This window comes from Triticum aestivum, chromosome 3A, assembly GCF_018294505.1.
Source record: "Triticum aestivum cultivar Chinese Spring chromosome 3A, IWGSC CS RefSeq v2.1, whole genome shotgun sequence".
Lineage (NCBI taxonomy): Eukaryota > Viridiplantae > Streptophyta > Magnoliopsida > Poales > Poaceae > Triticum > Triticum aestivum.
This window is the reverse complement of record NC_057800.1, coordinates 558880995-558898995: the sequence shown is the minus strand read 5'-3', so window position 1 is coordinate 558898995 and position 18001 is coordinate 558880995. Positions and strand designations below refer to the sequence as shown.

The window sequence follows — 18001 nt, the reverse complement described above, 5'->3', positions numbered from 1 at the left end:
CGTTCTACAGATGCGAGTACCAGGGAGTGAGTTTCCTCGCGTCCGCCTTCGGTTCTTCTCCGTCCGCCCCCCTCTCTAATCTAATCTTCCGTGTCCCGGCTGCTGCTCTCTAGAAGGGGGGCTGCAGCTTCTGGAAGTGGGAGGAGGAGTACGCCGCCTACCTCCGGGCGCGCTGGGGCCACATCACCTCGGTGCCCGCCGTCGCCGCCGGGCCCGCCGAGCGCTAATCCCATTCCTCGGTCGGCGTGGCGCTGCTGCTGCTGCTGCACAGCGCTTCCGCGCCTCTGACAGACATTTACCCTGCTTTGCCGTAGCGCGTTTCAGATCCAGTCTCCTGGTCTGTGAGTTGTACTAATGATGGTCGCAAGCTTCGCCCGAGAGAGTCGAGAGTCTAATGTCGTTCTCATGCTGTCCCCAACTGTTAAGTAATGGACCACTTCTAATTCCAGGTTATTACTGCCTGCCTTGGTTGACAGTTTTATGCAGAGTTGCGGGTGCTGGCCTAGAGGAGGCCTTGTTTTAAAATTGTCACTGATTGTTCTTCAGGTATCAATGCCTGAAGCAAAAATGAGCACGGAGAGAAATGATCGCTGTTTTTTTTCCTCTGTGCTTCGTGTGGACAAATCTTTTTTCGAATTTTTACCATTCGTTTGGAATTTGGTGCACAAGAGCTTTGCCTTCTATTCCACAATTTGGTGCACACAGTTGTTTCTCATTCAAGTGAAAATGATTCTTCAAAGAGAACAAATTTTGTATAGCTGGAAGGTTTTGTTTGCTGCATTCATGAACATCATGAAGTTCCATCTCTTTCACTACAACATCATGTATGCGGCAAAAAAAAATAGGAGTTCACTTTCTTTCTGAATTTGGTGTGGAAGAGTTTTGCCTTCTATTCCATCATTACTTTGTGTCACTTGTTGGCCGTCCTCGTGCAAATTGAGCTGTGCATTTCTCTGAAGAATCGTTCTTACTTTGAATGGCAAGCGGCTGTGCATATTGTACTGTTCCGTTGCCATCAATCACATTTTTTACAGTTAGGCTAGTCATAATGGGAGTAACTTACATAGTAACATAGCGCACTTCGAGAAATTTTTGCTTATGTGGCATGTAGTCAATGAGAAGTGGTAACATAATATGTTACTGTAACATAGCGCTTCCCAAGGCAAGATGAGTCTACAAATCATTAAATGAAGCCACATACTCCCTCTGGTCCTTTTTAGTTTGCATATAAGATTTGACTGAAGTCAAGCCTCGTAAAGTTTGACCAATTTTATAGAAAAAAGTACCAACATTCACAATCTGAAATCAATATCAATAGATGTGTTATGACTTAAAGTTTCATATTGTATAACTTTAGCATGGCGGATGTTGATATTTTTTCATATAAATACGGTCAAACTTTGTGAAGTTTGACTTCAGAAAATTCTAATATGCAGAGTAAAAAGGACCGGAGGGAGTATGACACTACTAGTATGTTACTTTGCACTATGAAGGTAATAACTTAGAGTAATGTTATATGCATGACACTAGTATAAGTTACTCCCCACTATGACCAGGCTTAGAATGTTTTGTTCACTACATTGATGATACACATAACAAGTAAAATGAATCACTTCACCTGCACACAAAGAACATAGGACATACCCTCCCGCTATTGCACCTGCCATAGAACAGAGAATGTCTTGCAGACTTGCGTGCCTCTCAGTTTACACTTTTATCTTTGAATGTGATGGCGGAAACAGGATGGCTTCAGAGTGACATTTTTCTGAATGCTTCGTAGACCAAGTCACTCGAAGTACTCTACCTCCTAATACATCTAAATCATTAAAAATCAGAACGATAAAACATCAAAATAATTCAATCGGCTATCATATATGATCCTTGGGAGGCTCCAACCAAAGGCAACTACACTTAGACAGTGTTGACAGTTTGACACTACTGATGAATCTCATGTTGCACTAGTCTGAACCCACAGCAAGTTTCGATTCAACAATGCAACTCTAGGCTGCACACGAGCTCCATGATCTATCCTCAATCCATGCATTTGTCCGTGACACATTAGCTAGGCCGATCAACATGCACCCTAAGATATTGGTCAAGGACACTCTGGAACACCTGCATCGGATAAAAACATTTGTAAAAAACGAGATTAGTTGGTTAGCTCCATGACATCGGCAAAAACATTTAAGCTGTAAGTCCATTACATAACAATTTTGATTCAGAGTTAGCAATAATATCACTATATGCTTAGCTCCATGACACGTTGGACATTTGGGTTGACAACAATAACATATAAGATGGTACATTCTTAACTAGTTAAAATATTAGATTTTCTTCTGTCACAAGTTAATAACACATTGAATATTATAATTCTGTTTTTCCTATTTCATGAAATGGAAAAACTCATGAAAAAAGAACCTGGAAAGAAAACAGTTCCTTCCTATTGAGAAGTGTGTCCATTGCAGCATATTGGTCATCAAATGCACTGTAGAATGTCTTGTAGAACTCAGTCCTGTATCATGACAGTCATCAGCTTAGAAGCGTCACTATAATCTGAATTAAGAAAATGACACGGGAGGCTACTCACTGTTCTTCTGTTGTGGTTTGTTGATCCATCTCGTCAAACTTCCTAGTCAGTATCTCTGCTCCTGTAGGTCCAAGTATGTTGAGGACTAAACCTTCTAATGTCCTTGGGAAAGTATGCTGAAAAGCATGGAAATTTAAGAGAATTTAGATAACAAAGAACAAAATATGATCCAGCATTGAATAACTAAGATGCTGAAATATTATAAAGCATAATGTAGTATGTATGATACTCCAACGCCGATAAAGGTTTTGTGCATGTTAGTGTTACCTATATAGGGAATATAAGCAAGACCAACTTATTTCCTAATTTTTAAATATGAGGACTTGAAAGTGCAAAAAAGGTTCGATTTAGAAGGGGGGACATGCTATGGTATCAGCTGATTTAACTTTTAAATACATGGTACATACCACCATTGCTAGTAGCATACTCCGCAACTCGAGTGGTTCAACTGGCAAAATGATTTTTGCAACGGGGTCTTTCTCCAAGAGAGATGAATCATCTGCAGCAGTCTTCTTTCTTTCATTGCTTTGGCTGGAAGATGTATCCTGAGATGCAGATTCTGCTATGTCATTTTGGTCAACCGCTTCAACACTGTCATGAACCATTGACATGAGTTCATAAAGCGCTTGTAGGGTGCTGGGTTCCAAAGATTGCAATGGTGCACCTTTCTTGCCAGATGTATCAGCTGCGCCTTTCTTGTCAGATGTATCCCGTGCACCTTTCTTGTCAGATGTATCATGACTTTTAACCTCGTTGTGCAAATTGAATTGCTCAGAGCCTGCCAAATGATTAACAGAAGGTCTTGAATCGTGACTGTAAGAACTAAAAGGGAACTGGATCTAAATAAATATACCAAAAGAAATATGAAGGGGTAAGCATTGCTTTGCTCATAAATGGCCACAATGGTTAAATAGAGAAACAAGTAGTTACTATGACAATCTTTGAAGTTCGAATAACACATAACATTCATCCATCCAAATAGTCAATAGAAGTTTGGAGAGCACTTAACTGTCATTCTATCACTAAATTCAACTAAAATTAAAAATAGGACAGAAAGCTTAAGGTGCCTCTCGAAAGGCATAAAATACTCACCTCTCAATTCTTTGTCTGTTGGCTGAAAACCGTTGTTTTCTTTCGCATGTCTGAAGAAATTTTTCTGCACTATTTTGTTCTGTAGCATGAGAGATGCACAGAGTTATTACACAAGTTATTCATCCGGTGAACAGAGGAGAAAAGGCACTGCTAACTACTGCATGCAGAGGCGACGAATCATCTAAAGTTAGTTAAAATCCCCAGATCAGGGCAAGAAGCCAAGGAGCCAGGTGATTTCAGAAACCAATAGCACACTTCGTATTTTCGAACGATGAAACAAAAGTTTTGTACTACCAAAATAACCAAAAGAGGGTAATGGGACATACCATCTCTGTATCCACCAATCTTCACTACAAATCAGTTTTAGAGGTAGACACCAGCAAGATAGTGCCAAAAACAAGCAGGGAAACCAGTCAGGTATATAGATTAAAAATAGGTACTGCAAAATAAGCAAAAACATAAAAACTTGGGGATCAGAAAATTAGTCATTCTAAATGTCCTTCAGTAAAGAACTGCACATTCTGAAATGCTACTACCTCTGAAACAAGGGAATTGATACTGAGTAAAGTGTAACAGCTGTTTGTTATTTTTATCATGTACCCACATCAACATCCTCAAAAATGTAGAGGAAGATCCAGCACCTGATTGATATGGAAAACCTCATGTTTACAATGGAGAGTAACCATTGAACATATGCACTTCATCTTATGGGTTTGGGTACTTTTTATTCATTCATCTTATGGATGCTGCTACCTAGGAGTATTAAATATACACAATTCAATTAGAGGGGCGAACTGAAATAAACCAGGAAAAACGTGAACTGAAGGAAACTAGGAAAAACAGCATACTCTTACAATACACTACAGACAGTCAATCTGGGGAAGCTGCAACAAATATTAAAGGAAATGTGGATGGCCCAAATATAATAAAAATACCTCCTTAAAATTCGGCGTAGATAGTAGGCATCCATATGCTCTAACATTTCAGTCATTATTCTTGATTTCCACCAAAAGTTAATTGCTATGGTCAAATCATCACTGTCTACTTGGTGATACCTGATAAATGAACACTCAAAGTGTAAGACATATTAGCTACCCTACATTAGTTTTGTTGGAGGATACTTAACAGAGCAAAAATCTAAGATAATTTTTTCCCATGTGCAACATCCAGATTTTCCCAGAGTTCAGTCTTTTTACTTAAAAAATGGGTGCCGACTTTACATAAAAAAATGAACCACGGAAAAATCAGGATATCACACTATGCTAGCAACATATGAGCTTTCACATGTATCAAATGTATTAAACCGAATAACCACTTTCTGATTTAAAGGAGATAAAGGTCGCAGAATGGTATGATGAAAATAAAAATGAAAATCAGCTATGGAACACGGATGGCAGATGGCACCAATCTTCTGGTATCGGAAATTGAGATGCTGAGAAATAGGATTAAGTACAGTGTAAAATAATTCAAAAAGATGTACCATCCTTCTGGTATCGAAAACTGAGATGCTGAGAAATCGGATTAAGTACAGTGTAAAATAGTTCAAAAACATGTACCATCCTTCTGGTATGAAAAGAGCATCGCCACAATTTAGGACAACCCTTTCAGAATACTCCTTCATGTATTTTGCTCTTGTGTAACTTGAATAGTCTGGTTCCTCAATACTGACACCGCTGCCAAAAATGATTGGGGGATCAGAGAAAGCATTTTTTATCTGCTAAATTCCAATTACTCAAGTCAATTAAATAAATGGAAATAGTTCCTTGGAGAAAAGGAGTTTACCTATGGTTGGAGGCCTCCCCGTATACAGGCATTGGATACAAAAATGGGGATGCGGAGGGAGACCACAAAGTTACTGTATGGAATTTTATCAGGGGAAATAAACAATTAATAGGTTTCTTTAAAAATATCAGGTGCTAGAAAATAAATATTTCAAACGGCTTCAAGATAAGGATCTTTTATCACGTGAAAAGACCATGAAACTAAAGTTGAAGAGAGCAAATTCAATTAGAACACAAAAAGTCCATCTGCAGTTGCAGTAAAATGGTGATATTCCTATGTTGTTACCAAAGACACAACCAAGTACCAACACATAATATCCGTAGAACTTGTAAATTAACATCCAAAAGAACATCAACAATGGCTGCATAGCATACTATTACTGCCTAAAATATGAAAGATACCTTTCTTGCATCCAGCCACCACGCAGAGAAGGTTATGGTGAGGATCATAATGGGTACTTGATCTCATGTGAGCCCTACTCATCCAGAAGTTTATTGATGAAAATGGTTTTCCTTTCAGAAATATAGGCTGCAGAAAGAAAAAAGAAACCAATTAACTCAAAAGCTTGGAAGTCATGAATAGAGATGATTCGCATGAAAAACAAACACGGTTAAGCAGACCTCCTGAATGTCCTCTTTTAAAACTTCTAACGAGCATCTCTCTTTGTTCTCAGTGTTGAGGATTGACACCTGTTGTAGGTAAGATTTATTTTCATGTACATAAATAACTGTATAACACTACAGTAACTACTTATCAGAAGGGTGCAAAAAGGCAAACATGCCTGTGCTAAGTAGAGTTGCTCGGAAATCTCCAAGCCAGCTGAGCACATTTCCCCTGAACAAGTTGGCTCCTCCCCAATACCTTTATCTTTGGACGAATCACTAGCAGCATTCAGATGCCCCAGGTAAGATTTGCAGGAATGCATGAATGTGGAGAATGGGATAGAAACCTACATCAAGGAACGATATATCTAGTGTCAGCGCCTCAACGTGAATTGTGCATACGGAATAATTCAGGAATTCCAAGCAGAAAATTCGGAGCAACAAAACAACAACCCTCTCATGACTTCTGAGATCCCCGTAGAACACGTGCCCGGTGCTCGACATCATGGCTTCCACCGCAACATCAGGCCCCACCTTCTCCTGAAGAACGAGTGAATGACCGGGGTAAATATTGCATCGACAATTGCAAAGTAGAAAGGCTCAAACATATGTTATTTTTTCGCTGTCTCCTAGTATGAACTGTACAGGGGGAGGGAGGGAGGGAGTGATCCGAACCAGCAAGTAGTCGAGGCCACCATGGAGAGGATCCCACCGAGGGGAGGCGGCTGACCCCTTGAGCACGCCGCGGAATACCTAGATATTGGGGTTTCCCCCCACGAGAGCAAGCACGGAGACATCAGAAGGGGGCACGGGGAAGGAAGGAAAGGAGAGCTGGGAGGAGATGAGGTGCAGAGCAGTTACGGCGGGGACGTTCTTGGGCTCGATGGAGGCCGCGAACTCCTCCGACGACGGCGGCGAGGAGAAGCGGGCGGCGCGGAGGCCGGCCTCCACCCGCGCACCCACGAACTCGGCGTCTTCCTCGGCTTGCATCCCTTCGCCGTCCGGGAGTTTTTTTTTTTTTTTTGAGTAACGCCGTCCGGGAGCACGAAGCACCTCGGCTACGTTTTTTTTTGAGGGCTACGTAGTAGAGCTGGGAGGTAACGCGTCCATGGGCCTAGCCTCCTGTAAGTGAGCCTTGGTCCAGGCCATGGCCCATGGGCTAACAAAACTATATATTTTTACACTTACTAGATAATTGTCCATGTCCTGCAAGGGCACAAATATTTTATATGCAATCACTGTGCTTTACCGATCATTTTATTTTTAATTATGCGATTACGTGTTAAAATTGGAATCTAGTTATCAACTGAATCAATACATATTGACTTGTTCCATCTTATTCAGCAGTGTGTGTCTGATTCGGTCCAGGAGGAGATCATGCATACCCTGGACCTCACCTCTTCGACCTTTGAGGAAAAGTATCTCGGTCTTCCAACCCCTGAAGGTCGAATGAAGGTTTCTCATTTCCAACCCATTTTCGAGAGGTTCACTAAAAGACTTACGGACTGGGCAGAAAGATACTTGTCCTATGGGGCAAAAGATATTTTGGTCAAATCTATTGCTCAAGCCCTACCTACGCATGCCATGAGTATCTTCAAAATGAGTGCAGGCTTTTGTGATAAATATGAGAAACCGGTGCGTGACTTCTGGTGGGGGGATGAAGAGAACAAAAGAAGAGTGCACTGGATGTCATAGGAGAAGATGAGAAAACCAAAGCGTGAGGGGGCGGCTTGGGTTCCGTGATATGTGTATTTTCAATCAAGCTCTTCTCGCAAAACAAGCATGGCGACTTGTCCAAAGACCTGACAATCTATATGCTAGGGTTCTAAAAGCAAAATACTACCCAAAAGGAAATTTGTTGGGCACGGTCTTCACCTCTGATGGATCTCCCGTGTGGCGTGGAATTGAGTATGGGCTTGAACTCTTGAAAAAGGGAGTGGTTTGGAGAGTGGGAAATGGAAAGAGTATCCAAATCCTTCGTGACAACTGGATACCTCGGCAATCTGGCCTTTCCATACAATCCATGAAAACTAGAAGCCGGCTGAGGTGGGTAAACCAGTTGTTGCTTCCCCATTCTAATGACTGGAACAAGCAGATCATTGACAAGTTGTTCTACAATTTTGACTCGGCAGAAATATACAGGATCAAGCTCCCCTCAAGGCCTATGGGGGCATTCTAGCTTGGAACTATGAGAAGAACGGTACATTCACGGTTAGGAGTGCTTATCATCTTGGAGTTTCTTGGGGGGGGGGGGTCTAATGAAGGATCCTCAAAAAACCCCAGTATTGCTAGGGAGAGCTTATGGAATCTAGTCTGGAAAGCAAAGGTACCACATAAAGTCCGTACCTTCACCTGGAGGGCTGCCACTGATTCTCTCCCTACAAAGGACAAGCACAGGAGGACTCTTGAATTGGGTGGTATATGCAACCTATGTGGACTGCGATTGAAAACGCACATCATACTACCATTGTATGCACAAAATAGAGAGCTCTTCGTGAGGAAATGAGTAAATTTTGGAAACTGCCAGAAGACAAATCAATCATGCCTTTCTCCCCGGATTGGCTTTTGCAAAGCTTGAGTATTTGCCATGGTGACATGAGGGAAAAACTTATGCGAGTTCTTTGGAGGGCTTGGCACCTGAGAGATGATGTCGTTCACAACAAAGGTGAAGCTACTATACAAGACTCTGTGATTTTCTTAAGGAATTATTGGGAGTGCCTATCCAGCCCAAATCCGGTTGTAAACGATGTGAAGGGGAAGCAAAAGCTGCATGGAGTTAAGTTGTAGTCTTCTAGCCTGCCTCCCCATGTTGAGGTGCTTGGCTGGACTAAGCCGCCAGCGGATCATATAAAGATCAATGTCGAAGCTTCTTTCATTGCAGGCACAGGTTTGGCTACGCTGGGAGCAGTTGGCAGTGATTGTTTTGGTGATATTGTCTTCTCAGCCGTTTGCCGTTTTCATGGATGCTCGGATGCAGAGGAAGCCGAAGTCCAGGCCCTTTCTTTCGGCCTTAACCAGGCTCGTAAATTGAATTTGAACAAAGTGCAAATGGAGACCGATTGCAACGCTGTTGTGGCTGCTGTGAATGATAGTAGTGTTAGCAGGGCAGCTGGTGGGCTTGTTATGAGAAGTCTAAGGATATGATCAAGGAGTTTATAGCTTGTTCTGTTTCCAAAGTCCATAGGGAGAGCAATGTGGCTGCGCATGAGCTTGCTGCCTATGTTAGAGTAAACGGGGATTTTTCTTTTCTTTTAGCTAATGTGCCACAAGCTTCGAAACACGTAATTGCTTCTGATTGTATTTCAGACTTGTTGATATGAATGAAGCTCTCCCTTTTCTCAAAAAAAAAACCCTATTGACTTGTTAAAAGACCATGATTTTATTTGGTCTTCTACAGTATTTGCACTTATGACAAAACAACGACGAGGTCTACTGTGGCTTCAGCAAGAATTTTGCGGCACATGGACTTGGCTGTAATACCCCATTTGTGTAGGGTCATTTTCGTGCACATGGTTCAGTTACCTCGTGTATTTAAAACATATTTTCAACTAATTACCCTTTTAAGTGTTTTTCCTGTTTTGACTCCTTGGACCCATGTTTTAGTGCTGACTGTTCATGCCAGTTTTCTCAGTTCGGCTCGCTCTACTCAATGGGGTAATTGTTGTCACAAATGTGAAACTAGTAGAAGGTAAAAATTGGAATTCACTCTTTTTGGAAAAAGGGAAGAATGGAAAAGAGGGGCTATAAGCCTCGAAGTCACAAAAACCAGTCAACAACTGCACAATCCACAGCCAGCGATTCCAATCATAAACATGGATTTTCTAAGGGCCAGCGTGAGGTGGAAACCACTCCCACCCCGTGTTTAAGGGAACAAACAGCACACAAGGAAGGGGCCCGTGGGAGAACCGGTAGCAGCAGAAAGGGAGCTGTAGGCCATCATGACACCAGACCAAAGGCTCGTGTCCCCCTCCAACTCAACTGGATCCAAACATTAGAGCCAAAAAACACATGACATGACGCTTCAAAAAAGAAGGAAAAACCGGGAGACAAGGAGCATGACTCACTCGAGTGGACTGGAATATGTTAAGATGCGCCGAAAGGTTGACCGGTGGAATTAGATACAGCTTTAGCTTCACTAATTTTTTGTTATCAGCAGCTCTCCACATGTTGAGGTTTTATCCGCTGAAGAAAAAAGTCTGAAGTTTCTGCGGAATCACTCGTATACATGTTATTTATAGGAAAAAGTGGAAAGAAACTCTTCTCTCCGTTCTTCGTAAGTCGGTTCAATCCATGTCTTCAGCAATGACTTCAGGACCTGAAATCTTTCGCGTAACGCATCATTTCATGAGAATAAACCTAAGGGTTAATTAGATGATGCAACCAATGCGACAGAAAGAAAACTTAGAACCATAAAGTCATGCACCCAATGTGACAGAAAGATTATGATTTCCGTATAGAAGGTTTCAGGTTTCCTGCCCCGTTGCAGTACAGTGTACGCTTAAAACAATTCAGTCATTCATGAATGATATAATTCAACTTGACGCCAAAAAAAAGAAGAGAATGATGCAATTCAACTATGATTGGGCCATCTGACCAGATCTCCAACTTTAATTTTCTTGACACTTCTAAAATGATAAAGAGAGGAAACAATGACCCCCAAAAAATGTCCCTATGATGTGCTCCCTGCATTAAAATTATTAGGAGGCTCACAGGAAAATTGTGCTGTCTAGTCACACCCTTTCTTGCTAATCTTGAGGTGGCCACCGCCATCATGGTCTGTAGTGCTCACTTGCACCTCCCCATGGCTTATAATAGGCTATAAGTGTATTGTAGATTGTGCTTGAGCTTGAGCTGAGTTAAAGACTGTTTTCATTGGTCTTAGTACCTAAAGGGCTTGGGCTGAGAGTAATGGGTAATGAGATGGGCAACAACAACGTTATCGGTCAACAAGGTATGCATGTTGCTAAATACTATCTGCTTTCTAGGAATGAGCATGAATATTTTGCTAACCATCTTCTTATGTAATTCTAGTACCAGAGGAGAGTGCTAAGGATTTCGACAAAACCATGGCCAACGCAGATTATTCACATGAGCTCAATAACATAAATGGTGAGAAAGGTACTGCCTCTGTTTCACAATATTTGTCCTGCACGAACACCTAGGAGGCACAAATTCAACGAATATTTGATGGAATCATGTCAAACTTGCTCTTACTAGAAACTCACCACTACAAAGCTATGATCGCTGATTCATTGTTCTGTTTATGTTAGATACGGAAAAGGATGGCACTAAGGATGTAGATATGTCGGAGGTATTAAAGGTCCCTCTCATCTCTAGTGGTGGAGATAAGCAAATGGCTTCAGATCAAACAAAATTGTCCGCTGCGAATGAAGACTTAGATGAGAAGAATAGGGGCTCACCTCAGGATCACACATCAACAGAAGATGATGATGGGAATAAAAACTTACCTACAGAACAAGGTTAGTTCAGCCGACTGATATTGTACATACTATAATTTTATTTTTGTATTGTAAAGCGTATTATGCGAATGGTTTAATACGAAAAGTTTGGAAATGGTGATTTCCATATGAGGTAGTAAGAAAATTCTAGAGATTTAATAGGCATTTTTTTTATACAAGTTAACTTCTAGTTAGAATTCAGTGCAATGTAATCTGGAGTTCAATAACCACTCTAATGCTATTATGTTTATGTTAGATAAGGAGAAGGATGGCACTAAGGATGTCGATATGTCAGAGGTGTTAAAGGCCCCTGCCATTTTTAATGGTGGAGATGATCAAATGGCTTCAGATCAAAGAAAAATCTCTGCTGCAAATGAAGACTTAGATGAGAAGAACAGGGGCGCACTTGAGGATCATACATCAACACAAGATGATGATGGAAACAGTAACTTACCTACAGAACAAGGTTAGTTCAGCTGGCTGATACGGTCCGTACCTAGTTTGTTTTGCTGTCTTTCGTACAATAGTCCCATTTTTGTGCTTTAAGCTTCTATGCACTGGGTCTGTCCTTTAATAAGCCATTTAAAACTGGTTTAGTATGAGAAATACGCGTGCTTGAGAAAATTAATGGTGATTTCAGGATGAGATAGTAAGAAAAATCTATGGTTCAAAAGAATGCTAGTGCTACCTAGCCGTCCACCTAATGTTTTTTTCGAAAAGAGGGGAAAATCCTCTGGCTCTGCATCGAGTGATGCATGGCTACCCACCTAATAAGAAGTACATTATGTTTCTATGAATAACTATACTTGAATTTCAGAATGTATAATTGTCCACTAAAAACATAGGCAGTTAAGCATTTATAGCTTTTACCTTCAGCACTATAAGCTCGACTAATAAAAGCAAGTCATCTGGCACAGGTGATGAAGCACAGGAGGACAGTGGAACTGAAACAGCCACAAATTCTGCAGAAACAGTTGCCCGTTTCGACACCACAACTGAAGCTATAACAAGCAACAAGGATACTTCATCATCTGATGAGCAATTCACACAACTTGAACACGAAACTACAGAGAAAAGTGAAGAAAATACCACGGCAAATCCCGCCATGTTGTTAGAGGAAAACATTGAAGATCTGCCAGAAGACAAGGAGGAATCTTGTAGTCAAGAAGTTGCAGTGGTGGGTGATAATCTAGTTGGAGAACATACAGTTGAAAACCTAGAAGGACAAACTGGACCATCAACAGTGGAGGGTGATAATCTAGTTGGAGAGACTACAACATCAACTGAATCAATTATCAGTGGTTATGTTGATGACGAGACTAAGGAGGTTGTCGTCGAAGATGAACCTAGAAAAAGAGAAAATTCGTCATATGTAAGACCAGAAGGCGACACCAACCAAGAAACATTCAAGAATGAAGAGAAGCAAGAAATCTGTGAGATAGGCAAAATCAATACATGCAAAACTATAACAGAAGATACTGTGGTTAAAAGCCCTGAAGTGCTAGAAGAAGATGAGAAGATCCAAGGATTGGAAAATCAGGAGGAAGAATTTCCCAAATCTAGTGCATATGATGCTCCTGACATTGTTGAAGCTGTTTCCCAATTTCAGTTAGCTTTAGCAGATCCAAGTGCAACAAATGGCAAAGAATTTCAGAAACATGAACTGAGTATAGCAGAACAGATGTCAGATTCTGTAAGTGCAGCAATGGAGCACAATGTAATTGAAACAGCAGAGAAAGAGCAAGGGGGAATTGTTGAAAAAGATGTTGCAGACAAGAATGAAGAAGATAATTTTGAAGGGGATAAGAAATCTGATGGTATGTCAGAGGTTTTAAAGGACCCTGTCATTTCTAATGGTGGAAATGATCAAATGGCTTCAGATCATACAAAAATCTCTGCTGCAAGTGAAGACTTAGATGAGAAGAACAGGGACTCACTTCAGGATCATACATCAACACAAGATGATGATGGGAATAGTAACCTACTTACAGAACAAGGTTAGTTCAGCTGGTTGATATGGTTCATACCTAGCTTGTTTGGCTGTCTTCGTACTATGTTTTATTTCTGTGCTTTGATAAGCCATTTAAGAAAATAGTTAATATGAGAAGAATGTGTGTTTGTGATAATAAATGGTGATTTCAGTGTGATAGTAAGACAGGGATTCAAAAGTAAAAATTTGCTAGATGCTAGTGCTACCTAGCTACCCACCTAATAAAGGTGCGTTATGCTTCTATGAACAACTATACTTGAACTTCAGAATATATGATGGGCCACTAAAACCATAGGTACTTAAGCATTGCTTTCCTTCAGCACTATAGACTCTCCTAATAAAAGCAAGTGATCTGGCACAGGTGATGAATCACAAGACAGTGGAACTGAAACAACCACAGATGGTACAGAAAAAGTTGCCCCTGTCGGCACCACAACTGAAGACATGACAAGTAACAATGATACATCATCATCTGATGAGCAATTTAAAGAAGTTGTACACGAAATAACAGAGACAAGTAAAGAAAGTACCATACAGAATCCCCTCACATTGTTAGAGGGAATTATTGGAAGTGCGCCACAAGATGGGGAGGAGTCTTGCAGTCAAGAAGTTGCAGTGGTGGATGATAATCTAGTTGGAGAAGATACAGTTGAAAGCCTAGAAGAAAGACAAGCTGGAGTGTCGGTAGTAGAGGATCTATCGACACCATCGTCGGTACAAGGAGAGACTACATCATCAACTGAATCAATTATCACTGATCATCTTGATGATGAGACCAAGGAGGTTGTCCTCGAAGATGAGCCTAGAGAAAGAGGCCATTCATCACATGTACGACCAGAAGATGACACCAACCAAGAAACATCCAAGAATGAAGAGAAGCAAGAAATCTGTGAAATGGGCAACAACAATACCTGCAAAACCACAACAGTAGATACTGTGGTTAAAAGTGAAGAAGTGCTAGAAGAAGATGAGAAGATCCAAGGATTGGAAAATCAGGAGGAAGAATTTGCCAAATGTAGTGCATATGATGCTCCGGACATTGTTGAAGCTGTTTCCCAATTTCAGTCAGCTTTAGCAGATCCAAGTGCAACAAATGGCAAAGAATTTCAGAAACATGAACTGAGTATAGCAGAACAGATGTCAGATTCTGTAAGTGCAGCAGTGGAGCACAGTGTAATTGAAACAGCAGAGAAAGAGCAGGGGGGAATTGTTGACAAAGATGATGCAGACAAGAATGAAGCAGCTAATTTTCAAGGGGATAAGAATTCTGATGGTATACATGACTCCGTCGGTCTTGTTATGGTCCATGGAGAAGATTTTACAGGTTTAGGCCCGCCATTATCTGGCCCTCTTTCTATTTTGAATGAAGAAAAGGTACATGAAGAAGTCGTCATAGAAGAATTAGCCGCACCAATGACTGCAAAATCATTTGCTCTTAAACCAGTAGAAGATTTTGTGAAGGAAGATATTAAACCTGATAGCTCAGATAGTAATGAAGGAACCACCACCTCCACATATGAAGCAAAGACTATAGATACACAAGAAACTATGAACATCTCACAATGTGATCAGCCTCAACAGGTACTGCTTGAAGAACCTGAAGTTGTCAAATTTGAAAACAGTGAGACTCTGAGCACTTGCATCCAGCTGGTGGAATACAGTTCAGCGACAGAATTAATCTTCCCTGATGTATTCAACAAGGAGAGAGAAGGCACATCTGATAAAGCCACATGTTGTACTTCTGAATCCAATCAGGAGAAAGTCACAGGGACTGTAGGCTTTGCTGCTGAATCGAAACAAAAGAAAGTTATTGCAAATGCTGATAATTCTAGTGAGGAACAGTGTTTGCTTCAGAAACCAACTCTAGGGACAGATGTGGGTGAAGAGATTCCGTTACTTCTGAGTACAGAAAGCATCAACTCTTTAAGTTATTCTAGTGAACAGCACAGCAAATTAGTCAAGGACATCCCCATGACCAACATCACTCTGATGCAAGCCAAAGATGAAGCCGTGGAAGAATCTGAGAAGAGTCCACTGCTGAGCCCTAGGGAGCCATCAGAAGGAGCCTTCAGAGCGCCAAATCACTCGGGAAGAAACAATAAACCACTTCGTAGCTTAATGACGGAGGACGGTGTTGGAACGTGGTCGCTGTTGAAGGAACAAGAACCGGTTCGGAAGAACAACACCACGGTTAGTTCTCCTAGAAGCAAAGAAAAGCAGAAGCCAAAGTCATCCCTTTTTGCCATTTGCATGTGTTGCACCACAGCTACGAACTGATTTATGGCTTCATTTGTTGTTTTCCTTAATGCCTGGTTGATTTTCTTTTTGTTCAAGGTTTGATGCTCGAGTTTACTTAGTGAAGAATGTTTTGCAGTTGCTGGAAATATTTTAGATACCACAACTTGTATTGATCAGAAGTTGTATGTTACTCTTTTTTTCCATCACTGTATCTGGTTTGGAGAATGAATGCCTTCAATAATACAAGTGTCTGTAAAGGGTTGTCGAGTTAAAAACATCCTTTGTGTACGATACGATATATAGCATTCCGACATTAAATATCTCCACTGCCGTTGTTCTATGCCGACAAATGTCCATAAAATGCGAGCATGACATGCCAAAAACTTCCAATTATCTTAAGCAATTTGAGTTAATCAAATTTTCGCATAATCATATTAAACTGGTATATTTTAGTACGTTCTCTTAAAAAGGACAGAAACAAACAGAACAAGCCCTTTCAAAAGGATTACTGAATTAAATTTCCAACATGAGAAGCAAACGCCAACATCACTGTAGTTGGCACAATGATAAAGTTAGCCACTGAAAGTAGTTTCGCAAGACCATCTTATTCAAAAGCATTTCCACTAAAGTGGAACATGGGAATCCCAAAAACATGTTGTTTATGCTCACCAAAGAGTCCTACCCTAAATGCCAATGCAGATATTATGTAACTTATTATTGACAATTCTGCTTCAGACTATTATTAATGCTCGAATTCACACATTGAACAACTTCAGGATTCATATTTAAGCTAGAGAAAGAAAATCAGTAATGCTCACGGTATGATGTGACAGAGGTCGGAGTACTGGAGAAGATGCAAACAATGATCAATTATATGATATCTGTCAGTAATACACATTCAGGTATACATAGACTTGTTGCCAAACAGTGCAAATATCAGACGAACAATATTTACTGATTAGAGCAATTCCAGATTTCTAACTAGTAAAATCACAGTAAGTTTTGCCGAAAATAATCGCAGACATACCACGCACCCCATTTCCCCAACCGAAGACAAGCCATTGATGGTTAACTTACCTCTGCCAGTGAAAAGAAAGTGTTGGTGGCATATGAAGCCTGCAAGAAGTTAGATCCATTCGGGTTAACTCGAGCAGAGAAAGATTGCGGGTTAACTCGAGCAGACTGCCCCCTCCCCCGAGTCGCCGTCGTCGACCCATCCAGGCCGGGCAGGCCACTTCCTTCTCTGCCCCAGCCCCCAGCCACGGTGGGCACGGTGTCATCAATACTCGTCCTCCTCACTGCTCCTCCCGTTGACCGACGCCACCAGTGCCTTCTGGATCACACCTCCACCCGCCTCTCCGCAAGCCGCGGACGCCGCTTCATTGTGGCCGGTAACTCAACGACCTTCCACAGTTCCACTTCGTGTCGCAGCGCCCCTCACAGGGCAGTCCCACGATTGATCTCGCCGTCGGTGCGCCAATCGGCGGCCCCGCGGCCGAGTCATGGCGATTGGCGAACCTGCGCCGTCGACGACGAAGTTTGGAGTAGTATAACAAAGGAAAAATAGAACAACCAAATGGGCGTGCTGCTTTGAGATTAGTGATGTTAGGGCATTTTCAAGACGGACCCGCAAACCGCCCGTATCTGTCCGGGCCATGCTGCCTAGACGACGGGAGCCATCTAAGCGGGCATGTATCGATCCGTGGGGCGGTCCAGACGCGATTTCCACCGCAAACCAAAGAAAAAGGTGAGGGAGCTTTGCGGGAGTCCGGACACGCGAAACATAGAAATCTGACATCCCGGCCACCCAAAACCCTTCCCGGATCCCGCGATTCCATCCTCCCCATTTGCTCTCCTTCCTTCTTTCTTTCTTGCCTTTGCCGCCGCTCCACCACCCCAGCCACCATGCCACACCCCTGCCGAAACTCCGCGTTTCCGCCACCTCCGGCGCTCCAGCAGGGCTCCACCCCGCTTCTCCTTCGTCTCTGTTCAATCCCTGTCCTCCGACCGTCCCGTCAGGTACCATCCGCTACTGCTATTCTCATCATGCCCGGCAACTGTTTGATGAATCGCCGAAGCTAAAAACAGTTGCCCCTTTCTTCTTTCTAGCAATGGCTTCCGATTTGGAGTACATATACGGGCAGTATGTTGAGTCATCCGACGACTCATCGGACGAGGAGAAGTACTCCGATGAGACGGCGATTATGCAGGCGGTCCCTGAAGACTCGGAGCGTGCGGAGGAACATGTTCT

General features: G+C 41.9%; 2 protein-coding genes across 3 annotated transcripts; one reads left to right on the top strand and one right to left on the bottom strand.

Moving 5' to 3' along the window:
- Positions 1 to 1634: 1634 nt before the first annotated feature.
- Positions 1635 to 7213, bottom strand: LOC123062210 (uncharacterized). Its single transcript, XM_044485624.1, has 15 exons — positions 6925 to 7213; positions 6739 to 6816; positions 6517 to 6603; positions 6243 to 6410; positions 6082 to 6150; positions 5863 to 5989; positions 5462 to 5534; positions 5236 to 5352; positions 4615 to 4734; positions 4006 to 4024; positions 3680 to 3758; positions 2995 to 3365; positions 2588 to 2703; positions 2419 to 2512; positions 1635 to 2115 (listed from the first exon to the last, which is right to left on the bottom strand). The coding sequence occupies exons 1-15, from the start codon at positions 7051 to 7053 to the stop codon at positions 2059 to 2061; spliced, it is 1704 nt and encodes a 567-aa protein (XP_044341559.1). The 5' UTR covers positions 7054 to 7213; the 3' UTR covers positions 1635 to 2058.
- A 3314-nt stretch (positions 7214 to 10527) lies between these two features.
- Positions 10528 to 16010, top strand: LOC123062209 (uncharacterized). Of its 2 annotated transcripts, none has more exons than XM_044485623.1 (6): positions 10528 to 11014; positions 11095 to 11172; positions 11334 to 11543; positions 11779 to 11988; positions 12440 to 13519; positions 13874 to 16010. In XM_044485623.1, exons 1-6 carry the CDS (start codon positions 10972 to 10974, stop codon positions 15787 to 15789), a joined length of 3537 nt encoding a protein of 1178 aa, XP_044341558.1. In that variant the 5' UTR covers positions 10528 to 10971; the 3' UTR covers positions 15790 to 16010. The 2 variants fall into 2 exon arrangements, with proteins under 2 accessions (XP_044341558.1, XP_044341557.1); XM_044485622.1 differs by having other exon boundaries at positions 11095 to 11181.
- Positions 16011 to 18001: the final 1991 nt, after the last annotated feature.